General features: G+C 38.6%; 2 protein-coding genes across 3 annotated transcripts in view; one reads left to right on the forward strand and one right to left on the reverse strand.

Annotated features, from left to right (window-relative positions):
- Positions 1–6,881, forward strand: part of LOC143294313 (GPI-specific phospholipase A2-like PGAP3) — a 10,465-nt gene extending 3,584 nt beyond the window's left edge. For both annotated transcript variants that reach the window (XM_076605757.1, XM_076605758.1), the window contains 4 exons: positions 140–201; positions 704–840; positions 1,376–1,577; positions 4,597–6,881. In XM_076605757.1, the coding sequence (XP_076461872.1) occupies positions 140–201; positions 704–840; positions 1,376–1,577; positions 4,597–4,660 (465 nt within the window). In that variant the 3' untranslated portion in view covers positions 4,661–6,881. The remainder of the gene's footprint in view (positions 1–139; positions 202–703; positions 841–1,375; positions 1,578–4,596) is intronic.
- A 283-nt stretch (positions 6,882–7,164) lies between these two features.
- Positions 7,165–16,520, reverse strand: LOC143293724 (cilia- and flagella- associated protein 210-like). Its single transcript, XM_076604922.1, has 9 exons — positions 16,386–16,520; positions 14,513–14,730; positions 14,125–14,298; positions 13,107–13,312; positions 12,459–12,669; positions 11,839–11,924; positions 11,015–11,207; positions 9,791–9,955; positions 7,165–9,016 (listed from the first exon to the last, which is right to left on the reverse strand). Exons 1-9 carry the CDS (start codon positions 16,426–16,428, stop codon positions 8,660–8,662), a joined length of 1,653 nt encoding a protein of 550 aa, XP_076461037.1. The 5' UTR covers positions 16,429–16,520; the 3' UTR covers positions 7,165–8,659.
- Positions 16,521–16,532: the final 12 nt, after the last annotated feature.

The raw sequence follows: 16,532 nt of genomic DNA on the forward strand, positions 1-16,532 counted from the left end.
CATTTAATCATTCATTCATCATGACCTCTCTTTTATCTTGTGACCACCTGGGGGTTTAAAACTAATGCCATAGAGTTCAAATATCCTTAAATTCTTTGAATCACAACATCTGTATATAGTGCCTTTTTCTTCATTGCAGATGATGGACTACTTTTTCGCTCTATCCATCGTCATGTACAATGTCTTTGCCCTTTTCTGCAGGTGAGTTTGTAAATTATGAAGCCTACACTTGGGAGTTTGTAAATTATGTGACCAACCGAAAAATGTCATAGCAGTACAGTTTTTTTTTCTTGTTTTTTTTCAGTATATTTTTTTCACAGATGGGTGTGCATATGTTTGTGAATTTTATGGTGTACATGCATGTTTGTGTGTGTGTGTGTGGAGTTTGTATGTATTAGTCTGTTTGCTTTAGTTTTGCTTGAGATTGTGCTTCTGGATTATGCCAAAAATATCTGCATTTATATTAACTGAAGAAGAAGAAAGCTTTTAAAAGAACCATATAAAAAAGTACTATAACCACAGAAGCTAAATTGTAATATTTTTCTGTATAAATATGTACCTTTTATTTTGATAATCATTCCATGTTTGTTTGTTTTCTTAATTTTGGGTTTCCTTTTTGGCATTTGTTGTCATTATGATTGTGTAAAAATGCAGTGCACTGAAACTGAAACTAAAGCAGTACATGCATCTATCTCATTTTCAGAGTTTTGGGCACAGAGAAGTACTGGAAACCTGCAATTGTTGCCAGCGTTCTCCTGATCCTGTTTGTCAGGCACACCCACTTTCTGGCCTTTGTTCACTTCGACTACGGTTACAACATGAAGTTCAACGTGGCTATTGGTTTGTCCTGCTTGTCTTCTTTTCTTCTCTGTCAACTTCTGACTGCTGTTTTCTGTACGGAAAAATTATAACTGTTTGTCTTTCTTAAAAAAAAAAAATCTCATTTTTCTTATAATTTTTCACATACTTTTTGCATTGCATAATTTGTATTTAAATTGTTTTTTTTTCTGCATGCTTGGTTGTTTTTTGTTTGTTTGTTTCTTTATCATTTCACTCTCAGCTTTTTTTTTATTTGATTCATAATATTTATAAACATTTGACAAACTGTGCTGTTTTTGCAGATAATGTGCAAAGTGTCACAGACAATTCTATAATTTACAGACTTGATGTCTGGCTAAAGACTTTTACTTTGTCAAAAATATTCACCCATCATCAAAATAAATCCACACTAGCTGAAATAAAGAGAACAAAATGTGTATTTTGTTTAACAGACCATGCAGTTTACTTTTTGTCTCCCGCATGCTTTTGGGTCTTTTTATTTGAAGAGCTGTTACATTATTAACTTTTGATAAAACGGTGATGGGGTTTGTCACAGGAATGGTCAGCGTTTTTGGCTGGATTGCCTGGTGCATCGCTCATCGTAAGGACCGCTACGTGTGGAAGTGTGCCGCCGCCATGTTGGGCATCAACCTGACCGTTCTCCTAGAGCTGCTGGACTTCCCCCCTCTGTGGTGGACTCTGGATGCCCATGCCTTGTGGCACGCCTGCACCGTCCCCATCAATCTGCTGTGGTGGAGGTCAGTTCCCTTTGGTTTGGAGTTACCACTACCAACTTCACTTTCAGACTATATAATGATGATGATGATAATGGGTATTTATTATGTACTTCGCCTCCTCAGGGCAGGGTCCAGAGCAATTAACATTTAAGGTGATTTTTTTCTCCTCAAATCACTATCCCTGTGTCACATATGCAAGGTGTATACATCGGTGGATAGAATTTATGAGAATTGGCAGGCATTTTCCGGGGCATATAGTGGAATACCACAAGATTAAAAAAAAATCCTGATTAACCCTTTCGCTGCCAGGAAAATAAGATTTAAGTGAAATCTATTTGCCAGGGTTTTTTCCCAAAAAACGGGTATAAATTTTCCAAAAATTCTGTGCTCTTTGTTATTGGAGAAAGACCCATAAAAGTATATATTTTCTGAAAGGTAAATGAATAAAGAATACAAAACACATGCTGTTTTCCCATTTTATATATTTTTAGAGACATGCTGTTGTTTTGAAATCAGTGTTTTGTTTTTTGTCACATTTTCAACTTGTTCATTACAAACATTAGTCAGGTAATTTGCACAAAAACATCATATTTTCTGGACAAATGGATACCTGCAAACACAAAATCATACTAGAACAACCACAATATGTATATATTTTTTAAGAGATAGATACAAAATACATTGTGACTTCTCCAAGTGATAAGATGGATGTGAGGCCACGCCCCCTCAGTCTCCCCCCTCCCCCCTCCTCCTCACCCCTCTCACACGGTCACTTGATTCAGTTCTCATCAGACCGCGTTGGCTGCGTGCCAAGAATATCGCTCTGCTGCTAATTCGGTCATCTGTCGTCTGCTAACATCTGTACAGCCGGCATCACTCACTGACAGTCGCATCTTGGCCACTCTCTTGATTAGTCCCTTTATTTTCTATCAGATCGTCCTATAAATGTTCATCTCTATCTTCTCCTTCGAATTTACGCTTCAATTCTTTTTGAGCATCAGCTAAAGAAAGAAATCATGGTTGATTTAGTTCGTCACGATCGCATGTCTTGAGCACGGCGTCAGTCCGACATTTTGTTGAGCGAGCGAGGAGAGAAGTCAGGCAAACACTTGGACAGTGACCCAACCAAAACGTTCAAATAAAGGACTGCTTCATGACGTAGATGGGGTTTCTAGCTATGAATAGAATCTAGAGAGCTTCCCCAGGCTAAAGCTACCACTATTTTTGCCAAGGAAGTGAATGCAAACCAGGGAAAAGTCAGAATATTTCGATGACGAGTTATCTCGTCATGCAGGCAGCGAAGCATACATGCTTGCCATGACGAGTTATCTCGTCATGCAGGCAGCCTAGGGGTTAAGAAAAAAGGGATAGTTTGGTGTTGGGAAATAATGGTCAGAGGACTGTTATTATTCTAATGGTAAGCAATTGTTTTGAAATCAGTGTTGTTGTTTTTTGTGGGATTTTCAACTTGTTCATTATAAACATTACTCTGGTCATTTGCACAGTAATATGATATTTTCAGGACAAATGGATAACAACTGTACACACAAATTATACTAGAACAATCACAATAAAAACAGACATATGCACGATTCATTGCGACTACACACAGTGATAACAACAACACAGATGCAACTGTCCAATCCTTTCAGTCAGTCAAATCAGTTTTCTTGAAAATTTCATCATGCCTATCAGTTAAGTCAGACCCAAGAACTGTTTCATTTCAAACACATTTGTATCTGTCCATGCTGATAGTCTGGAGTGCTTTTTTTTTCAGTCTGCCTGGATTTGCCTGTACCTGTTTGAGTGTCTGTATACAAATTGGGTTCCTCAACAAATTTCTGTTTATCTAACAAAACAAAAAACAAACAAACAAAAAAACAAAAAATTGAGAGAGAGAGAAAACCAGTGCAGTCTGTGTTGTGTGGGTCTTTTTTCCATCCACTATCACGTTGGCAATAACAGGCTGAATATTGTTTGCTGGTCCTACATTGATCCCCTCAAACACCGTAAGGCCATGCCCCCTCGACCTCCATCCCCCACCTCTTCCCTTGACCTGGTACACGTTGTCGAGTTCCCCTCAGTCCTCTAACCCTGCGTTCGCTTAGTGCTAAGAAAGTCACTCTCACTGTGTACTGCTGCTATTTCGGTTGCATCACTGTGAGTCATGTGGTTGTCTGCTTTGTACAGCCGGTGTCACTCATTGTTTGTCTTGCCAATCTCTTCATTGCTTTCTTTATTTTCTATCAGTTCATCCTATTAAAATTCATCACTGTCTTCTTCCACAAGCTGAGGCTTCAATTCTTTCTGAACATCAGCTAAAGAAAGCACTTTTGGTCGTTTTGGTGGCGCCATTTTGATGAGTGTGCGACAAGCGAGTCAAAACACAGCCAATAACCCAACCAAATAGCTCAAATAAAGAACTACCAGATGATGTAGACGGGGCTTCTAGTTATCAATAGAATCTAGAAAGATTCCCTAAGCTAGAGCGACCAGTGTTTATGTCAACAAACTCAATACAAACCAGGGAAAAGTCCGAATATTTCAGTGACAAGTTATCTTGTTATTGTGGTAGGGAAGGGTACTTGTTGCACTGATGAGTTATCTCATCATATAGGCAGCCTAGGAATTAAGTAAAATATTAACAGAATTCAAACTCCACGCTTTACACATCCAGTTCATACTTCTTCTCCCTTAACACTGTGAAGAGTCATTGGGTCACCGTCCAGAACTGTTCACTAGATTCCTCCAGGTATGTTGGTTGTGTTCCTCTGTGAATAATCTTCCCATCCATTGGACATTGCGAGTTCTGACAATGCCTAGGGTATCAAAGAGTAGATATAAAAATCTATCCAGTCCAGATTTGTTGCGTTTGTCAGTGGATCATGTTTTTTAAAAATTTTTGACTGTTAGTAGAGGTGTGTGTGTGTGTGTGTGTGTGTGTGTGATTATTCTTTTAAAATTTAAAAGTTGTTCATGTTGACTGTCCTATCATGCTGTTGTCAATAGATGTAAAGGGTCTTTGGATTTATGTTTTCAGGTTTATCATCGATGACGGGGTTCATTTGCAAGAGATAGAAGCAGCAAAGAAAAAGATTGTTTGAACACTCCTGGGAGGTCTCAGCAAGAACACAACCTATCCAGTTGGTGATAATAATTATGGCGATACTGGAACAAGTACAAAGCATGTTTGCAAAATGTATGCTATTTCACATGTTTTGTAATATCGTCTTTGGAAGGTTGGATATATTTGCCATATTTTGGGGGATTAAGTTGTCATTTTATCAGACTTTGGAAGCTTTTGATGACGGGTGCGATAGCCAAGTGGTCAGAACGCTGCCTTTTCACTTTGAGGGTCAATGGTTCCAGCCTGAATATGTGCCTGATAGGTTAAGGATCTCCCAAACCGACATTTGTGCAGAAGTGCTAGTGCCTTAGTCCCCTTTGTGTGTATACACAAGCAGAATATCAGATACGCATGTATAAAAGGCATGTATTATCTATGTCAGAATGTGGTGGGTTATAAAAACACAAACATATCCAGAAGCACCCTCCCAAAAAAGGAGCATGGCTGCCTATATGGCAGGGTAAAAGCGGTCATACATGTAAAACCCTGCTTGAAGAAATGAGTGAACATGAAGTTGAAGCCCATGAATGCAAAAAGAAAGGAAAAAGCTTTTTCCGTTCAGCTCAGACCATGATGCACATTCTGTCAGTGATATCGAGGGCGGAAGAGGGGTGAAGGTTGGATTGAGTTGGGGGGCGGGGGGGGGGGTTCCTCAAAATGTGCAAATATTTACCTTGTCTTCATAGCTTTTGTTTGCAATCCCATTTTTGCAGAACATCCCTGCTCTGTGGTGCAGACTTTATTTTCCAGTTTTATTTCAGTTTATTGTTAAAGATACGCCAAGTGTGTTTATTAAGTTTTGGTTTCTGCAAACCTGTATGAACTTCAGGTGAATGGTAAGGATAATAACTCTTCTTTCAACCGATGAAAAAGTGTGCATGAGAAAATTTTGAACCGGGTCAGTGTGACTGTAGAAATCCAGGATTTGACACATGAAATTCACCTAGTTATCATACAATGTTGGGCATTAGCCGAGAATGGGTGAAAGGTGTGTCATTTCTTATTGTATTTCTTGTCTTTAATGTTACTCAGTGATGAAAGATTAGCAACAGTTCACAGCTGTGTTATTTTTTTAAACTCTGTTTTCATTACTGTGTCAGGTATTTCCATTTGAGTAAATGGTATAACACAGTGATGTTTTTTTTTTCTTTTCTAGGACAGCTTTAATTTTTGATGGTTGACCATTTCACTTTGAGATTTTCTAATAAAACTTTAGAATCACAGAGTTTAGCTCCACAACATTGTTCATTGCTGTTTAAAGTGCCTTTCAGTTTAACTAATATAATTTTTGTGCTTGTTATGTGCCCACTATATATGTGTGTATAATACAACGTTTACATTGTCGGTGTTGTCTGTGTTCTACTGAACCACCATGCACCTCCCCATACCCATTTTATGTACTGGTCAAATTCTTAAGTTTAGAGACAAATTTAAGGAGTTCCAGCCAATAAAAGATTTCAAAGTGGTACAGGTGATGTAGTTTTGATGGAGCAACGATCAGCTTTGCTGGAAGTGATACAGGCATTCAGAGTGGCAGTGATTGGTTAAACTCATCGATCACATGACTTAACTGTGTTTAAAGTACACCATCTAATATTGCTGCATTCTCAGTGTTTTTTGTTGTTTTTTTTAATTTCCTTCTACTTTTATAGTGTATGTTTATTCCTTAACTGGAGCTGTTACTGCTGTCTTAATATGTGACACTATTTTTTTCTTTATTCCACATGGTGCACTTTGTTAAAAATACTGAGATGTATTAACATCTTTATTGAAAAAAAAAGAAAAGAAGGAAAACTCAAAACTGATTTCATGTTTGCATTGTACTTACTTTGTGAAAAAAATATGCGAGTATTTTGTATGCCTAAGATAGGAGATGTGCTGTATGTGCACAAGCTAATAGCTTGTTCTGTTGTCTTCATTTCTGATCCATTTCCTTTGTGACAGTCTGTCTGGAAAAAAAGAATGCTACTCCAGGCTTACATATGTCACTTTGTCTTTCCAGAGATTGATATTTGTATGTATTGTTTTTGTTTGAAGATTCATTGTGTTTTGCTAAGTTAGTGTGTTTTTGTTGAGTCAGTCAGTTTCCTTGAAAGTGTTCATATTTGGTGGTTTTTTTCTTTGTGTGTGTGTGTGCATGTGCGTGTGTGTGTGTGTGTGTGTGTGTGTTGTTGTTGTTGTTGTTGTTGAAACTGAGATGCAAGTGTACATTACAGTTCTGGAATAAACCACTTTGTGATTGAAAAATTGTTGACTCAGTTTTTAAACAGGCATTTTCTTTCTTTCTTAGACATGTAGAGGGGGATACATATACACAAAAACTAATAGAGATAAACATAATTATATTTACATCTCACCTTTTGTGGGTTTTTTTTCTCTTGTCATACATAATTTCTTTTCTTTACAATTTACATATAACTGAAAAACGATATGAGGCAGGATTAAATCAACCTTGCATAAAACAAAACACAGACAAGGGTATTTAAATTTTTCATTTTAAAAATTGGTTTATTGAAAGTAAACAAAAATGACAAACCATTCCACAAACAACGGTTATCACTGTGAAGGCTTTTTCCTTTATAATACATTAATAAATCAGTGAAGAAAACAATGCGCAAAAAAAGACATGCTAGATATTTCCAAACAAAATCTAAACAAGAGAGAATATATATGGAAATATCTTGATAAAACCAAACCACAAGGGAATATATATATATATATATATATACCATAAAAAAAGCCTTACAAACAAAACAATAACAAAATTCAAAACATTTTTTCTCCAAATGGGACTTAAAATGACTTACATTGACCATCATGAGGGTCCAGACATGTTCTCAACTTCTGCTAGAAGAATACATAGTGCAGTTTTGTGTTCTGTTTTCCTGGCAGTGTTGAGGATCTCTTTGCTGATAAAATTGACAAAAGTCATGAAAAATAACTGTGCCACATTTTCAGTGTGATATAAATAAAGTTTGCCTAGGCTTTCTCAGATAAAAGTTCAAAGGGAACCACTTTCAGTGAAATAAAACAATAAACAGACAAACCAAATTATGAAAAAATGTTGGGTTTTTTGTTCCACAGTAAATCTCAGACACAATAACAGTAAGTAAAAAAACAAAACAAAAAACAATCTTCTTACACTGAAAAACAACTGGCAGGTATATTTCTTCTTCCTTTTACATGACCAACACCAATACGCTGATGATTATGATTTTATTCACAATGTTTTGTCTTCACTTAGCTCATAATTCAGCCACAGAATCAGTCCTGCTAACTTTGATGGATCACCAGTCTTCAGTTAAAAAAACAAAGACAGGTGAATCAATTCGTGTGATACCCTTCCAGATGAAACCCAGAAGCAAAATAAACACACAAAAAGGGGGGTGGTGGGACAGACTGAAGACACCCTTCCAGTCAAAACTCCAAAACAAAAAAAAAACCGTGGGGGGGGGGGGGGGGGGGGGGGGGGTGAACTGTTCCTAAAGTGACCCTCTTTCAGGCGAACCCAAAATCAAAATATTTCTAAAAAGGAGGGGGAGGGGTGTGTGTGGGGGGCAGAATGAAGAAAGTATTCACAAACTGACACCCTTCCAGTCGAAACCCAGAAGCAAGAAAGGGTGGGATGGGACAGAGAGAGGAGGATGGCTGAAAACTGTGTTTGCAAAGAGGAACTCTTCCAAATGAAACCCAGAAGCAAAACAGGGAGTTGAGGGAGGGGGGAAGGGAACTGAAAACTGTTCACAAAGTGATGCCCTTCCAGACAAAACCCAGAAACAAAAACAGGGAGGGGTATGTGTGTGGTGGGTCTGGGGGTCAAGTAAAGGGAAGGAAAATGAAGACTGTTCAAAAAGGGACGCTATTCCAGACAAAACCCAGAAACAAGAACGAGGAGGGGTGTGGGGTAAGGCGGGGTGGAAAGGGCAAGGGGAGAAGAAACTGATGACCTGTGTTCGCAATAAAAGCGAAGCCTCCCTTACCAGACAAAACCAAGGCGTGCCTTGCTGTCGGCCTTCCCGTAGATGGCCTGCTTGACGTTCTCGGTGGTGACCCGCTGGAAGTGGGGCAGCTGGACCCCCGTCTTGTCCTGCACCATGTAGCTGGGTCGAACCCCGCCTTTCCCTGGGAACACAGGGCCCAGCCCCCCTCCCGCTCCCTCCTGGGCAGCCTTGCGCAGTGGGTACACGTTGCGCCCGTTCTGCTCGCAGTGCTCGATGACCTTGCTGGCGTACTCCTGGAACTGCTGCTCCTCTTTCTTGATCAACTCCTCGTTGGCTTTGTCCAGGGCCAGCTGCTGCATCCGGGTGTTCTCCTCCTTGGCTCTCTGTTCGTCCTGGGGGATTAGAGAGAAAAAGCTTTCTTGGTCTGTGAAATGTGGGGGTGGTTGTGGTGATGGTGGTAGTAGTGTTTGTGCCATGTGATTTTTTTTTTCCCTATAGCTTGCTTTTGTTTGTATTCTCTGTTATGGTTTCTTTTTTTGTGTGTGTCTGAGAAAACGTAAGAAAAAGTTAATGAAGAAGCTTTTTAATTTTCTATTCTTCTGTTATCTATTGCGATATTTCTTTCTTCTCTAAAAAAACAACAACACCAAAACCCTTTCCTGTTTAAAATTTGTTCTTCATTCACTTTGCTGTGAGTCAGTTCAGAAGATTAACATTGTGTTAGTTGATTGGTAATAAAAAAAAATATAGTCCTGCAGAGCCCACCTCATTTATATTTTGTAACCAACAGAAAAATTAATAAAATTTGTAAAACATGTTCAGGCACACACACACACACACACACACACACACACACACACACACACACACCCAACATTGTGTTAGCTGATTGAAAATATAATCCCGCAAAGCCCACCTCATTTATATTTTGTAACCAAACAGAAAAATTAATCAAATTTGTAAAACATGTTCAGGCACATGTATGTGCACACACACACACACACACACACACACACACACAAGCACACACTCACACACACACACACTCACACAAACACTGAGTTTCACTGTAAAGACACATCATCTGGAAGAAAAGACATAATCAGCAAAATTCTGACGACCTGCAAAGTATCAGACAACTAACACAGTTACGTATCTTCACTGACCATCTGGGCAAAGCGGAAATGAGTGAGTTGCTGGTTATCCTCGGAGCGTCGTTCATTCTTCTCCATTTCATTTCGGCGGAACACCTCATCGGCAGCCTTCCTCAGCTGGACTTGTTCCAGTTCCTCACGACGGGCCACCTTCTTCTTCTCTTCAGCCTCCTGCAGCTGTAGGTACAAGCAACCTCCTCTGGGTGAGTAGGCTTTGCAGGGGTTCTTATATATATCATTTTCCCCATCTTCCATGGATATTATTTTCCTTATCAAAGTGTCTTTTTAAAATTTTTTTTTATAACTTTTGAAGGAACAACTGTCTAGTTGCCATAAATACTTGCTGGTATGATTTGTAAGTTGATTTTTTTTTTTCCTGGGGAAGGGATTGAGGGAAAGAAAGTGCTTTGTGCATACTGCAATGGGACTTTGATTTATTATCTCATCCAAAAGACTACCTGACCCAGACCATGACAAGGTACAGACTTTGCGATACTTTTTTCAATTTGAAAAAAAAGAAGAAGAAAAGAATGATATGGATGGTGTGAAGCTAATGACTTTTTGGAGGTCCATTCAGGTTTGGGACTGCAAGACAAAGATTCTTTTCAAATAAGGCCTCAGAAGTATAGACGTGTAGTGTTGGTCCGGGAATTCAAGACCCCCCCCAAAAAGACATGCTGCATACCCTTAACTGTGTCCCACTTGTACCTGTGGCACACAACCCTAGGTAAGAGCTGATCACAGGCTGAAAGACCCCACAGTGTTATACCTCTAATGGGGTTTCTTCTTCTTCGTTCGTGGGCTGCAACTCCCATGTTCACTCCCATGTACACGGGTGGGCTTTTATGTGTATGACCCTTTTTTACCCTACCATGTATGCAGCCATACTCTGTTTTCGGGGGTGTGCATGCTGGGTACGTTCTTGTTTCCATAACCTACCAAACTCTAACATGGATAACAAGATCTTTAACGTGTGCATTTGATCTTCTGCTTGCGTATACACACGAAGGGGGCTCAGGCACAAGCAGGTCTGCACATATGTTGACCTGGGAGATCGGAAAAATCTCCACCCTGTACCCACCAGGCGCCGTTACCAAGATTCGAACCAGGGACCCTCAGATTGAAAGTCCAACGCTTTAACCTCTCAGCTACTGTGCCCGCCTTAATGGGGTTTGAACCCACATTCCCCACACCAACATTACACTGTAGAGAGATGGCTAATTGTTTGAGATGTACCTGTCTGGCTCTGTGTTCTGCTTGTTCGTGGAGCATTTTCTTCAGCTTGGCCTCTTTCTCCTTTTCTTCCTTCATCCGCTTCTCTTCTTTCTCTTTGAGGGCATTCTCAATGCGCTCATCCTCATTGTCCAGAGCCTGCTTCATCTGGGCGGCCAGCTTTTCTCGGATCCTGTCCAGCTGCTGCTGCTTTTGTCTGAAAGGTAAACAATTATAAACACTTTCACTTTTCAGCTCACAATTACTGCTATGTTAAAGGTGACGGGGCAATGGCTATGTTTCATGTATTTTTCAGCTGCTAATGACCGCTATTTTTTCCAGCAGAAGAGCAACAATTATTACTTAATTGTATCTTTCTTTCTCTCGATAGAGATAAGAAAGCGTCAGAACTGTCTTTGAGAATATGAGCTACATGTCGTTCTGCACTTCTGTTCCCTAAGGAATAATGATCCTCATATAAATCAACAGAGATATGATTTAACATGTGTGTATGACACTGAATAAAATGCATGTGAGTAATGCAATGGGGCAAGTACGGAATGATGTGTCAACAACTCATGAATCAGTCATAAACAAATTTAAGAGAAAGGTATGGCACAGAATGGCCAAATTTCAAAGATATGTGGTGCTAAAAGATGGGGAGGGTATGCCATTCATTACCTCATCACACACAGAGAAAAACTAAATCAATGTACATTTCATTTATACAAATGCGTACTAGCATATGAAAAAGAATTAACTAAACATACCCAAACACATCTAAAACAAAACAAAATTTTTTTTTGCTTAAAAAAAAAAAAAAAAAAAAATCTCAATGGTCAGCTTACGTGTAGATTTCCTTTTCTTTTTCAGCCCTGAGCCGCATCATTTTGCGCTTGGCAGCAGCAAAGATTCTGCACTCCTCATTCTCCTCCTGCATATTAGAAGCCATAATTATGCTTACACCTTCCAACGCTCCATTACAACACTCACAACCATAGCAATATTTCCCAGAACTCTCAAACTTCTGTCAAATCCTTCCAGTTGTCAGAGGCATAGATGTCAAAATTTGAAGAGCACATCTACCCTGCATGTGTGAAATCAATTCACTGACTGCAGAAGGCATCTTAGATTACTCCTCTCATGATAAAAGCCAAAAATATTCATGCATACAAAACAAGGCCATTTATAAGAAAAGCAGGTACACCCAGCATATTTCTGAAGTAGGCATATGCTGTGTTATAAGCTTGTATACATCAGTCCTGATATCCATATATCATCATAATTTCTGTAAATATAAATGAGAAAGGTGGTTAAAGTAAAGCTTTGACCTTTCCATGTATGCTTTTATGAATTCACCAAGCTTACAAATTTCTGTAGACATATTCATTCCCACATGTAATATGCATGCCTAAGCAGGTCAGCAAAACAAAAACCAGAGAGAGAGAGAGAGAGATGCAGTTCTTACCTCTTCTTGAACATCTCTGAGCTGTTTCATTTTCTGTACATCCTGGATTTGTTGCTGATTTTCATGCATCATCTGCAAACGTTCTTCACGGCGAATGGCTTCAAGGCGCTCCTTTTCTCTTTCGTAAGCCACAGACAGTTTCTTTAGCTCTTTCCCTTCTGAAATATCCTCTGCCTTCTCCTTTTCTTGTTCTCTCAGGTGTTCAGTGATTCTGAAAGTGAAGTATGTATGGTTAAATGTCAATTTGTAACTGATTTATTAGAGTACATAGTTCTAATTCAATCTCCACCATTCCAAGCTGTTCCATTCCATTGTATTTCTTTTATGTCAACATCTAACCTTGATGATATATATATATATATATATATATATATATATATATATATATATAGAGAGAGAGAGAGAGAGAGAGAGAGATCAGATATATATATATATAAAGAGAGAGAGAGAGAGAGACAGAGAGAGAGAGAGAGAGAGAGAGAGAGAGATCAGAATATGTTTGATACTTAAGAAAACAGAATAAACAGTTACGCTCCAGGAGCACTGTAAACAGAACATTTCTTAAATATTCACGTATCACAAAGTACATTAACTTTTATGATCAATTTTTCAATGTACATAAATACTGAACACAAGGTGAGCTCTCACTGTTTGTTGATGAAACTCTTATTTTCTTTGGCAGCATTGATACGTTTCATGGCTGCCTCCTGGTCACGTCGGATGGAGTCTTCCAGTTCCTTCTGAGTCTTCTCCAACCATTCACGGTCCTGTCCTTCACTGGCCTTGGCTTTAAGAATGTTCAGCTCAATCTGAGCGTCACGCTCTTTCAGCACTTCTGTCAGTTGGAGAGCACTCTGCAGAGATAATAACTTGTTTGCCAACAACTCTCAGTTTATTTTTGGAAGGTGTTATGTGTTTGTTCAGTTGCTTATTCATTCATTCATGCCTTGTAACTTGTATAACCATTCATTTATTCATAATCTCAAACAAAATGGCTGTGGGTAGCCTATAAAAAATCAGAATGATAAATAAAGATGTATAACACTGCTCAGGAAATGGCAAAAAATAAAAAAAAGATAAAAATCAGGAACCAAATAGTTTACAATGCATCTCAGCATATGATGGAAGAAGGAGTACATTTTCCTAGTTTAGGCAGACAAAATTACACCCAAAATCAGTCTCATTGAAAAAGCACTTAAGTCACTATATAATATCTGAAGCCATGAACATAAATTATTTTTTGTCAATAGTGTTCTCCAACAATCTCAGGCTAAGCTGTGAATAATAGATATTCATTCAATATATAGTGAAGAAATACAAATTTGTGAATGTTACAGTAAAAGTGTAAAGCTTCAGTGATTAACATTTTTTCATGAAATCTATTAAGATATTCAACGATATCATCATCAACAAGAACAAAAAAAATCAGTGAATGAATTGGTCAGGAATTACATGAATTTTCTGACCATTTCAAAGATTTTATGGAATCACAATACTATTACCGTAAAATATACAGTATCAGATAACCTCTACGAAAACAATGCAAACTTACACTCACACATGCACACGCACATACACACTCACACACGCACATGCGTACATGCACACACACACACACACACACAAAAGAAAGAAAAAAAAAGAATCTCTGCATAAAACTACTCACATGGAAATTTTTAACACGGTCAGTCTGATAATACTGTTGAGTCTTGGCCTTATCAATTGCCACTTTGCGTTGTGCCGCTTGGTACTGAGCTTCCTCAATGTCAATCTGAAGACGCTCTGCTTCTTCCTTCTCCTCACGTTGTTTACGAGCTTCTAGCTTCCGCTGTCGCTGACCCTGTTTCAGACAGCACATTACATAAAGTTTGTTGCAACGTTTTAATCACAATGATAGCAACAAATAAAATAAACACATGCATGCATGAAAAAAACATGCACAAGCAGGCACAGGCACATAATTTAAGATTATTCATGCTCACACACACACAAAGGTGCACACTTATGTTATCACCCTCTCTCTCTCTCACATACACATACAAACACACACTTACCGCAAGTGTGTTTCCCCAGGTTTTCACCAGTTCTTTGGCTTTCTGTTTCTGTTCCTCCTGATGAGCTTTCAAGCGTCTCACTCGTTCTTCTTCAATCTGCCGCCTGTTCAGCTCTTGGTGAATGCGGTCCCACTCAGATTTTGGAAGCACAGTGACCTGCCTCAGATCATTTCCATCTGGCAGAATCATGCCTCCTTGCTGAGGTAGTTCTGGGGTGGCTGCAGAAGAGGTTACTTTGTATATATTATATATCTAGCATTTATTGTATCTGTCTGGGCACTATTTTTTCTCTCTACACTGCAAATTGATTCATGGTGTGTGTGCATAGGTGTGCATGTGTGTGCTTGCATATCAATGAATGAGGGAATAGGTTATGTGTGCAAAGCTGCTTGTGAGTGTACATACATACATACATAGATACATACATATATATATATATATATATATATATATATATATATATATATATATATATATATATATATATATATGTTCATGTGTGATTATGCATGGATGTGCATTTGTTTTATCTATCTGTATTTGCTACTGACAGATGGAATAGCCTCCAGTTAAAGGCATATTAATTGCTGTTTCTGCTACACCAGTTAATTAAGCTTTCAATGATAATGATACAGAATGCTGCTGACAACTGTGATTCAGCAATATTCAAGCCCCTTTTACTTTACTTTATTTTACTTTACTTTACTGTGTCAGCGGTGTAGGTCCCTGTAGACCTGTACGCTGGTCTGGGTATTTACCACACTGCATGCGTGGTTGGAGGCTAAGGGCAGTTATTCCTGGCATTTCGGGTGATAGACGGATGGTTCGTTTCTCCAGTGGTTGTCTAGCCTGTTCTTAAAAGTATTGACTGTTTGTGCAGTGACTACCTCATCTGGGAGACTGTTCCATGTTGAAATGATTCTGTTTGAGAAGTAGTTTGCCCTAAGGTTGAGTCTACTGCATGTTTTCTTCAGTTTGAGTGAATGCCCTCTGAGTTGTCTCTGCTGATTGTCTGCTTTTGTCAGGGGTGGCCTATCAGTCTTGTACATTTTGTGAATGTATTTGAAGCCTTCAATCATGTCCCCCTGCAATCTTCTGTGTTCCAGTGTGGGCAGTTTGAGGGTTCTCAGTCTCTCTGGGTAGGGCTTGTCTTTGAGCTTGTTTTTAGGGGGAATACAATGAAAAGGAAATAACTAAAACAATACAAGATGACACTTAAATGACAGCACCTCACACTGTCACTGATCATTGGAAAGATGAGTATCTTGGCAACATCCTTCTTTAATAGTTATCACCAAGCATGTGCTGGTGACAGCCCAACAAATGAACATAATTATAACATAATCTGTCATAAACTGTAAATACTCATTTTACTTCATGACAAATTTTGACTGGATTTTTTTGTGCTTAACTGTTACGTAGGGGCTTAGGGTAGAAGCAGTTAGCTCAAGTAGTACTACAAGCAGTTGAGTTGTGGTTTCTGGATCATGGAATCTTACATTTATCAAAATTAAGTAAGTCTTAACATTTCTTTTCATACAGGAAGGCAAAACACATATATGGATACATACTCACGGTAGCTTTTTTTTTCAGTTCTGATTAATAATGGAATCATTTGGCTCAAGAAAAATTCCTGTTTATGTAAGACACGATCAATAGCCACAGCCACATGGCTTTTTACTACATTCTCCATACCACTTCTACTTGTACTGCTACTGTCATTATAAGCACAAATATGAAGCGTATAAATTACAAGGTGTTGCATTTATTTATTTAAATAAAAGGTGTTTTTTTATGTCTACGTTTCGATGTAATTATTTTCTGACATTTCACGTTTCCAAATAAGAATGAATTCAAAGACGAATGGACTTACATCTAGCCTGCCCCTTTCGTCTTCCGTGCATCACGGTAGCCATGGTTGGCACGCTTTGTACAATATAAACTGGGAAAAATTAGCAAAAAGTCAGCTTGTCAACATCCTGGGCAGTCCATTTGTGTTTCCAGGCAAACATGCATGTAG

This window comes from Babylonia areolata, chromosome 19 (genome assembly GCF_041734735.1).
Source record: "Babylonia areolata isolate BAREFJ2019XMU chromosome 19, ASM4173473v1, whole genome shotgun sequence".
In the NCBI taxonomy this organism is placed as follows: domain Eukaryota; kingdom Metazoa; phylum Mollusca; class Gastropoda; order Neogastropoda; family Buccinidae; genus Babylonia; species Babylonia areolata.